This window comes from Tiliqua scincoides, chromosome 1 (assembly GCF_035046505.1).
Source record: "Tiliqua scincoides isolate rTilSci1 chromosome 1, rTilSci1.hap2, whole genome shotgun sequence".
Taxonomy (NCBI): Eukaryota; Metazoa; Chordata; class Lepidosauria; order Squamata; family Scincidae; genus Tiliqua; species Tiliqua scincoides.
The window spans coordinates 67795818-67805509 of record NC_089821.1 but is presented as its reverse complement, the minus strand read 5'-3'; the positions used below and the strand labels follow the sequence as shown (position 1 = coordinate 67805509).

At 42.1% G+C, this 9692-nt stretch overlaps 2 protein-coding genes across 2 annotated transcripts; both read right to left on the bottom strand.

Annotated features, from left to right (window-relative positions):
• Positions 1–2114: 2114 nt before the first annotated feature.
• LOC136636396 (olfactory receptor 5M5-like) lies at positions 2115–3050 on the bottom strand. The gene has a single exon (XM_066611437.1). The coding sequence runs from the start codon at positions 3048–3050 to the stop codon at positions 2115–2117; it is 936 nt and encodes a 311-aa protein (XP_066467534.1).
• A 3321-nt stretch (positions 3051–6371) lies between these two features.
• Positions 6372–7306, bottom strand: LOC136659670 (olfactory receptor 5M5-like). The gene is given in 2 exon segments (XM_066636715.1): positions 6372–7264; positions 7267–7306. Coding segments are annotated over 2 exon segments (933 nt in total).
• Between the last annotated feature and the right edge of the window lie 2386 nt (positions 7307–9692).

Here is a 9692-nt window from a genome sequence, read left to right as displayed (position 1 = left end):
TGATACTTATCGCCTGGCCAGAAAGGTCACTGGCTCAGTGTGAGCCAACACTAATTAGTAACTAGATCGAGCTGGATTTTTGCATAGATCTGTTTTGAATTTTTTAAATTAACAAATGCAGTTTTTATTTAACTGTATCTTTGTAAACTACCGGAAGAAAATTTATATTTTTAAAGCGAGGTATAAATGCAAAAATCAAATATACTACTGTTTTTATTGTACATGCTTTACATTTAAGTTAAATGAGGTGGTAAATATAATTTAGTACATAGTATGTATACATTATATTTAATTTTCAATGTTTTATGGATGTAGAACAAAAGCAATAATAAAATGAGGGATTTTGCTGCCTCGTGTTTGTTTTCATCTCAGTGCCTGCAAATGCTTAGCAACCACAGGTGTGAACACTTGCTGCCTTCTGCCTGCCCTGGCTTAACATGCATAGCTGTTATGATGCACATGGCCAAGTTAATTTTCCAGATGAACTCCACTTGAACTCAGGAAGAAACCTGGGCTAAGTTCAGACTTGCTATTGGAGATGATGGTGCAATTCAGGTTGGTTATCTTTTCTTGTGTTTAAGTAGCCATGGTTCACTCTCTTGAGGCATCTCAAAACAAGCATTTCTCTAGGGAGGGGGGCAAATCATCATCATCATCATCATCATCTCATTTTGGGACCTGAAATATACTTTCAACTTTATAAATGTTGTTACATTTCCCGGCTAGCCCGGGAAAGCCCATTTAAACCATCTCTTTTCTTCATTTAGCCTTGTCACCTATCAGTAGTAGTACTAGTAGCACTAGTTCGCCACACAAACAGCAATCACAACATGCAAAGCAGGACACCCATGCCCAACCTCTGTTGAGCATGAGTGTCCTGGTCTGCATGTAGCAATTGCTGTTTGTGTGGTGAACTAGTACTACTACAACGATGATGACAATGACTATTGAAAGTTTATTCATATGTGCTGATGTTCATAAGTCGAATGTTCATAACATGGGGAGACCCGATACAGCTTTTCACAAGTTCAGAAAGCATCTTACATAGCAAATGCATCTTCATTATATTAAAAGCATATTCATTATCACACATTTGTAAGCATTACAAAGCATCATTTCAACCTGGAAAGACAGTGAAAACAATTTCTTCACTTTAAGAACATAAGAACGGCCCCACTGGATCAGGCCATAGGCCCATCTAGTCCAGCTTCCTGTATCTCACAGCGGCCCACCAAATGCCCCAGGGAGCACACCAGATAACAAGAGACCTCATCCTGGTGCCCTCCCTTGCATCTGACATAGCCCATTTCTAAAACCAGGAGGTTGCACATGCACATCATGGCTTGTAACCCATAATGGATTTTTCCTCCAGAAACTTGTCCAATCTGCTTTTAAAGGCATCCAGGCCAGATGCCATCACCACATCCTGTTGCAAGAAGTTCCACAGACCGACCACACACTGAGTAAAGAAATATTTTCTTTTGTCTGTCCTAACCCTCCCAACATTCAATTTAAGTGGATGTCCCCTGGTTCTGGTGTTATGTGAGAGTGTAAAGAGCATCTCTGTATCCACTTTGTCCATCCCATGCATAATTTTGTATGTCTCAATCATGTCCCTCCTCAGGCATCTCTTTTCTAGGCTGAAGAGGCCTAAACGCCATAGCCTTTCCTCATAAGGAAGGTGCCCCAGCCCAGTGATAATCTTAGTCACTCTCTTTTGCACCCTTTAAAAGAATGTGGATAAATATACTAGGTCAGTGTTTCTCAACCAGTGGTACAGGTATCACCAGTGGTACTTGAGGTGGTATCTCGTGGGACTTGTGGGATCCCTGCCACCCGGCAGCAAGACCAAAACATGATACAACTAACAGCAGCAGGAAGTTCAGCTCAGCAGGCAGAGCTCCAAAGCATGCTATTCTGCGCATGAAAAAGCCCTCCTGTCCATCCTGAGCCTCTTACTGGTGTTTGTCACATTTTACATGGCCTTCCAACCCAGGAGTAACTGGCATTGATGTCATCACCAGTAACTTCTTGTAGTACTTCCAATAGGTGGACCATGTGAATTGGTACAGTGAGGGACAAACATTGAGAAACACTGCACTAGGTCATTAGTTCTAATGGAATAACACTTTCTTCTCTAACCGCCTCGTCAGGGCACCTTTCACCTCCTTATTCCTTAGGCTGTAGATCAATGGATTCAACATGGGAATCACCACCACATAGAACACAGAGACTATTTTACCCTGCTCAAGAGACAGGCTAGAAGGACGTCTAATGTACATAACAAAAAGCGTTCCATAGAAGACGGTGACTGCTGTGAGGTGTGAACCACATGTGGAGAAGGCTTTGTACCTTGCCCCAGCAGAACGAATCTTCAGGATGGTGGAGAGGATAAAAAGGTAGGAGATCAGAATCACAACCAGACAGCTGATGAGATTAAAACTAGCAGATAGCAACATGAGGGTAAATTTGATGTGGGTATCAGAGCAGGAGAGTTTTAGTAAAGGTGGATCAGCACAGTAAAAGTGATTGATAACATTGGAGCCACAGAAGGTCAAGTGGAAGGTGAATATGGTCTGTATCATGGCGTCAAAGAAACAGTATGCAGAGGGAGCTGCCACCAGCCAGACACACGTTCTCTGTGACATTTTTGTGGCATACAACAGTGGATTGCAGATGGCAACGTACCTATCATATGCCATGGCAGCCAAGATAAAGGACTCTGTGAGCACCAATGCAATGAAGAGATAGCATTGTATCAAGCAGCCACTGAAGGAAATGGCTTTATAGCCTACAAAATTAGCCAGCAACCGAGGTGTGACATTAGAGGAATAGCAGAGGTCCACAAAAGATAAATAGCTGAGGAAGAAGTACATGGGAGTGTGGAGTTGGGTGTCCGTCTTTATTAGGGTGATCATTCCCAGGTTCCCCAGCAGGGTGATGAGATAAACTGCCAAGAATAACACAAAGAGAGGGAGCTGCAGCTCTCGTTGATCCGTGAACCCCAAAAGAATGAACTCAGATACCACAGTGTGGTTTCTTTCAGCCATTGTATGTGGGTGATGTCTGCTGAGATAAAGAACAACAATGGAAAAACGTGAACACAGTGGAATTAATGCATTTGTTGAAATTACTGTTTTGTGTGATTTTGTGTGTCTTGTATATTTGTGAATGGGGGCAGAAAGTTGGAGTTCCAAATGTTATCTCCCCCTTTCTTTTGCCTCCTAACCAAAGTAGGTTAAAAACAACATTTGGGGGGGTCACTTCCTGGGAGTAAGCCCCTTTGGACACAGTGGAATTTACATTGGAGGAAATGTGCTTAGGATTGCACTGAAAGTTGCATATGAATACCAGGAAATGCAGTACATAACTATTTAGGTAAAGAAATGGGGAACACCAGATGGGTACCATGAAGGGGGCATTTGCCAGGGAGTAAAAACATAAGAAATGGTCGAGGTGCATCTATAGCAGCATGCATTTTCCAGTGGAAGCCAGGTAAATGCCTCTGAAATCTTACAAGCCAGGCATACCACCTTATAGCTACCATGTGTTGTTCATCCCCCACCAGTAAGTTCTCTGTCTATTTATAATATGGAACGATTCATGGGAATTAGTGGTGCTTGCTAACATTCACTGCTAGAAGATCAGGTATCATGAAGATGGTCCCTTGAAGCAGAAAGAGGTACTTCCAACTGCAACACTTTAGAGTTAGTTGTTTAGGAAATTTACCCTTGAAGCTCTTGGAATAACATTTGGAACAGAACAAATAATGGAGAAACAATGTTCCCAAGACTTAGACTATAAATAAGAAACAAAAGTCCTCCTCACCCCAACATGCCAATATCGCAAGACAAAGTAGACCTGCAGCTATGGGAATGTGCACTGCTGTGCTCCCTTCACATGAACATGTGGTTTGTGAAAGCTCAGAATCAGTGTGCCAGGGTCCCATTACAGCGCAACTTCACAACACCAGAGATGTTGTGGACCATCCTCAGAACTGTGACTCTTCTTATCAAAACTCTTTTTTCTTTTGTTGAAATTCCTCAGGCATTTTGCCAGGGCAGAAACCACGGAATGTGGTCCTCAGTGTGTCTCTCAAAAATGTCTCCCTCATTTTAAATGTGTCCCTCAAAAATTGTTTTAGGTGAGATTTGATCACAGCTCCATAGAACCCATGAAAAAATCTGATGCTGGAACTATTAAATGGGAATACAGGTGAGGATCATACACATCCACCCATACCCTCATCGACAGAGAGACAGACAAGCAGGCATGCACTCACACACAGACACACTTTTCAAAACTGAGCATGGCAAAATTGAGCTATTTTTTCACACACAAATACTTGGGGGGGGGGATAACTTGGTGATAACTGAGACCAATTCAGACACTCTTGCGTTCCTAAAATTATAAGGGTGCTACAGACTCTGAAACCTTTCCACAAATCAATTGTGAATTCAAGCCCTTTTGGCTTTCTACTCCTGTGGTGGCAACAGTAACACCTCCTGCTTAACAATGGAGGAAGGTCCATTGCCTTCCCCCTCTCTTCTCCCTGTCTTTCCCTTGCAACTGGAACACTGCTGCAACAGCATACCTGCCACGAGGTGCTGGGGAGGAAGCATAAGGGGGGGGGGAGAGAGAGAGAGAGAGAGAGAGAGAGAGAGAGAGAGGCCCTTCCCTGCTGCCACAGTCATTTGGCTTCAGCCAAGTAAGTGAAGTAGGAGAATTTTTCTCCAGCTTGGATTACAGTCTGATCTGGTGTATATGCATACATGTACAACCTGGTTCTGACATACCAAATTTTTAACCAGCAATGTAGTTTGATGGAAATGTAGCTGAAGAACATACTCCTGCATGGAAGATTGTCTAAAGTTCTAAGAATGCTCCAGCCTTTCAGACTGAAACAGGATCTGTTCAGATAATACTTTTAACATCTAACTGGCCATTTGTGTTAAACGACATGTGCGTGTATGGCACATTAATGTCCTAGGTCCTCTCTCCATTTCTCCTTGTTTCCCTAGAAGGTACTTGATTTGGTAGTAGATATATATCTAAACATGTGCTGTTAAACTAGTAAGTGTAGCAGTATATCAGGGAGTCGAGAAGTTGTGATGTACCCTACGTATCTAGACATACCATCCAGGGAAACATGAGGGGGAAAAAGGCAAGGAATCAGGATGTGCAAATTGATGTTAAACTGAATGTCCAGAATGAACGTCCAGAATCTTCTACACACAAGCAAAACTAATAGACTGGTTTTGAAACCTGTGAAACCTACCTTAGTGACGAAGGAGACATCTCCATTGCCATGTGGAGTCCAAGAGTATTGCCTACTGAATGAAACTGAAGGCTATATAAGCATATCTGAGCCTAGGGGGAGAGTTTTTGCAATGACTCTTCCATTCAAAATTTTTCTCTCGGGGCCTCATGAGTAAATTCCTAACAACTCTGGGAGATTCTCATGGGGTGCTGACAGTGAACAGTTGGCATTTATTTTTTTTTTTTTTTGCTTTTTTTCCTAATTAATTGAACTACATGATTTTAACCTATGGAATTTTGGTAACTGAGACAACTGGTTCAATTTATAACATGTAGGACAGAAAATAGAAGAGTGATTAAGAGTGATGACCTCCAGTCTTGGGCAGATTGGTCCTTCTGTCTCAATGAATTCTTTCCATAATGGAGATGATGATGATGTACTTCTGAGGTTTGTTGGGAAAGGGGTGCTGACAGTGAAATATATACATGTTTAAAAATAACAAAGATTACAGAAGACACATCAAAGATTTCAAATAAAAGTCAGGAGAGATATATCATTATGTTTCTGAAACTTTATGTCCTGCCCTTCACAAAGAGGAACCTGCATAACAAAAAAGAATCAAGAGCACATTACTATTGATTTTCTAGTGACTCCAGACCCTGCTTCAGTACACTTCACCCCCAAGCAACCGAATCCTGAGTTGCATTTTGCATTTTTTGGCATTTGAGCAAATGGTGTATCGCGTCGGTTGTGCATGAACATATTGAGAGTATCTGGATTCCATTCCTTGATATAATAACATAAGCTGTATGAAGAGTGTTGATATATAGATTACGTTTGTATATAATAATGTATATACTTGTAATTTCCCCCCCATATTTTTTCTTTTTTCTTTTTGTTTTAATATGCAACTTATAACATTATATCTATGTAATTCTCTTTTTTGTTAGTTTTTTATTCACATGGAACAAAAATAAAGCATTATTTAAAAAATGATCACACATTTGTAAGCATTATAAAGCGCCATTTCCACCTGGAAAGACAGTGGAAACAATGCCTTCATTGAGATTTTCCTTAAAAGCATGTGGATAAGTACACTTGGTCACCACTTCTAATGGAATAACACTTTCCTCTCTAACCACTTTGCCAGGGCACCCTTCACCTCCTTATTCCTTAGGCTGTAGATCAATGGATTCAACATGGGAATCACCACCACATAGAACAAGGAGACTATTTTACCCTGCTCAAGAGACAGACTAGAAGGACGTCTAATGTACATAACAAAAAGTGTTCCATAGAAGATGGTGACAGCTGTGAGGTGTGAACCACATGTGGAGAAGGCTTTGTACCTTGCCCCAGCAGAACGAATCTTCAGGATGGTGGAGAGAATGAAAAGGTAGGAGATCAGAATCACAACCAGACAGCTGATGAGATTAAAACTAGCAGATAGCAACATGAGGGTAAGTTTGACATGGGAGTCAGAGCAGGAGAGTTTTAGTAGAGGTGGGTCAGCACAGTAAAAGTGATTGATAACATTGGAACTACAGAAGGTCAAGTGGAAGGTGAATATGGTCTGTATCATGGCGTCAAAGAAACAGTATGCAGAGGGAGCTGCCACCAGCCAGACACACGTTCTCTGTGACATTTTTGTGGCATACAACAGTGGATTGCAGATGGCAACGTACCTATCATATGCCATGGCAGCCAAGATAAAGGACTCTGTGAGCGCCAGCGCAATGAAGAGATAACACTGTATCAAGCAGCCACTGAAGGAAATGGCTTTATAGCCTACAAAATTAGCCAGTAACCGAGGTGTGACATTAGAGGAATAGCAGAGGTCTACAAAAGATAAATAGCTGAGGAAGAAGTACATGGGAGTGTGGAGTTGGGTGTCTGTCTTTATTAGGGTGATCATTCCCAGGTTCCCCAGCAGCGTGATGAGATAAACTGCCAAGAATAACACAAAGAGAGGAAGCTGTAGCTCTCGTTGATCTGTGAAACCAAAAGAATGAACTCAGATACCACAGTGTGGTTTCTTTCAGCCATTGTGCAGGGGTGATGTCTGCTGAGATAAAGAACAACAATGGAAAAACATGAGCACAGTAGAATTAGTGCATGTGCTAAAAATACTGTTTTGTCCTGTATGTCCTATATATTTGTGAATGGGGGCCCGAAGTTCAAGTTCCAAATGTTTTCTCCCTCTTCCTTTTGCCTGGGGGGGGGGGGAATGTGTTACCTACACTCTCTTTCCCAAACATGTGTGCAGTTTAAACTAACTCCATCTTGGTTTCAGAGCCAGGTGGATTAAATGTGGGTGCTTGAGATCTGACAAAAGAATAACCAGCAACCACATAGTCCTGCCTGGATGTCAAATTAACTTACAATTGCCCAGCTGGGTAGTTCTTGCCAGACTCTGGGCCAAGAGGTCCTTCCACCTGAATCTGAGATAACACACCCTGCCACAGGTCTTGTTCAGCAAAAAATCTCCTAGATGGGCCATCAAGTTCTTTTGTGTCTTCCTGGAAAGATTCAATCAAGACCAGGAAGCTCAAAATGCATAGCTAAAGAAACTCCCCAGACTCCCTTGTCCTGGCAAAAATTCCTTTTGTGTCCTTTGTGAAATGTCCCTGCTATGGTCCCTGCTGTTTGGTCACTTCAGAAACTAGCTGTGGTGTCCATGCTGCGCTTGGAGGCTTCTTTTCTCAGAAGTAAACCTCCTTCGTTCTTGGTCTTTTCCTCCTCAGGAGCCTGGAAACCTTGCAGCCCTGCCTTACTGCTCAGGAAGGACTTCACACTCAAGCCACAACCAGCAGACTAGGAAAGGTGATCTCTTCCCCCCTCTTTTTGATCTTCATTGCAGTTCTTTCTCTCTCCCCGCAAAAGATTCAGGGCCCAAACCTATCCAACTTTCAAGCATCAGTGCAGCTGCAATGCAATCCCTAGGTAAGGGAACAAATGTTCCCTCCATAACTACCCTCCCTCCACAGGATGCAGTGCATACCCCATTGACAAGGCTACACCAGGGCTGGAAAGTTGGATAGGTTGGTCCTCAGTCACCTTTCCAACTAACTTCTGCTGTCCAAACACAGATATTTGCAAGTATCTCTCTCCTCTGTAATTGACCTGAAATTAAACGTGCCTTTTACATGTTACATTTCTTTAATTATATTCTTCGAAAAGCTCTGTCTTGTGGTTACCGTTAGCCTAATTTTGAGGCACTTTGAGATTGTTTGCACTGCTCATCCATGTCAACGATCCCAAACCTTGTCACACTGCTAGATTTGACCTCTTGCTTGCTAATTTCTGCAATTTCAGTTATTTGTGTGCGCACGCATGACATGTATAGGCTACGTGTGTACATGTAAAGGAGCAGTGTTGGCAACGGAGGGGTGAAACTTGGTGATTTTTGAGGCCAGTTCAGACAGTCTTGAGTTCCTAATCATGAGGGTGTTACAGGGTCTGAAACTTTCCCACCAATCAGTTCTGAATTCAAGTCCTTTTGGCTGTCTTCCACTGTGGTAGCTGAAGAAAATGCTCCAGCATGGAGGATTCTCTCAAGCCATAAGAATGTTCCAACCATTCAGACTGAAACGGGGCATGTTCAGATAATACTTTTAACATCTAACCGGCCATATGTGTTAAATAATGTGTGTTCTCGTGGCACATGAATGCCCTAGGTCCTCCCTCTACTTCCCCTTGTTTCCCTAGAAGGTGCTTGATTTTGTGGTAAATATATATCTAAACATGTGCTGTTAAACTAGTAGGTGTAGGCGTAAACTTGGGAGGGGGAAAGTTGTGATGTAGCCCACGTATCTAGATATACCTTCCAGAGAAATGTGGGGAAGAAAAGCAAGGGACTAGGATGTACAAATTGGTGTTAAGTTGATTGTCCAGAATGATGCAAAGTCTTCTAAACACAAGCACAACTAATAGACTGCCCCTGTGAAACATACCTCAGTGAGGAAGGTGGGTACCTTACCTCATTTCCACTGCCATCTGGAGTCCAAGAGTGCTGTCAGCTGAATGAAGCTGAAGACTTTATAAGCATCCTTGAGCCCAGGGAGAGAGTTTCTCTTCTGTTTGAAATGTTTTCTTCAGAGCCTCATGAGTAAATGCCTAACAACTCTGGGAGATTCTCATGGGCTGCTAATAATGAGTAGTTGGCATTTTTTGCTTTTTCCTATTTAATTGAACCATATGATTTTAACCTACTGATTTTTGGTAACTAAGGCAACTGATTCAATATATAAAGTGTAGGGCAGAAAACAGAGGAGTGATGTCCTCCAGTCTTGGGCAGATTGGTCCTTCTGTTTCAATGACTTCTTTCCATAATGGAAATGATGACGATGTACTTCCGAGGTTTGTTGGGAAAGGGGTGTCGACTGTGAAATATATAAATGTTTTAAAATAGCACCAAAAAAGATTACAAAAG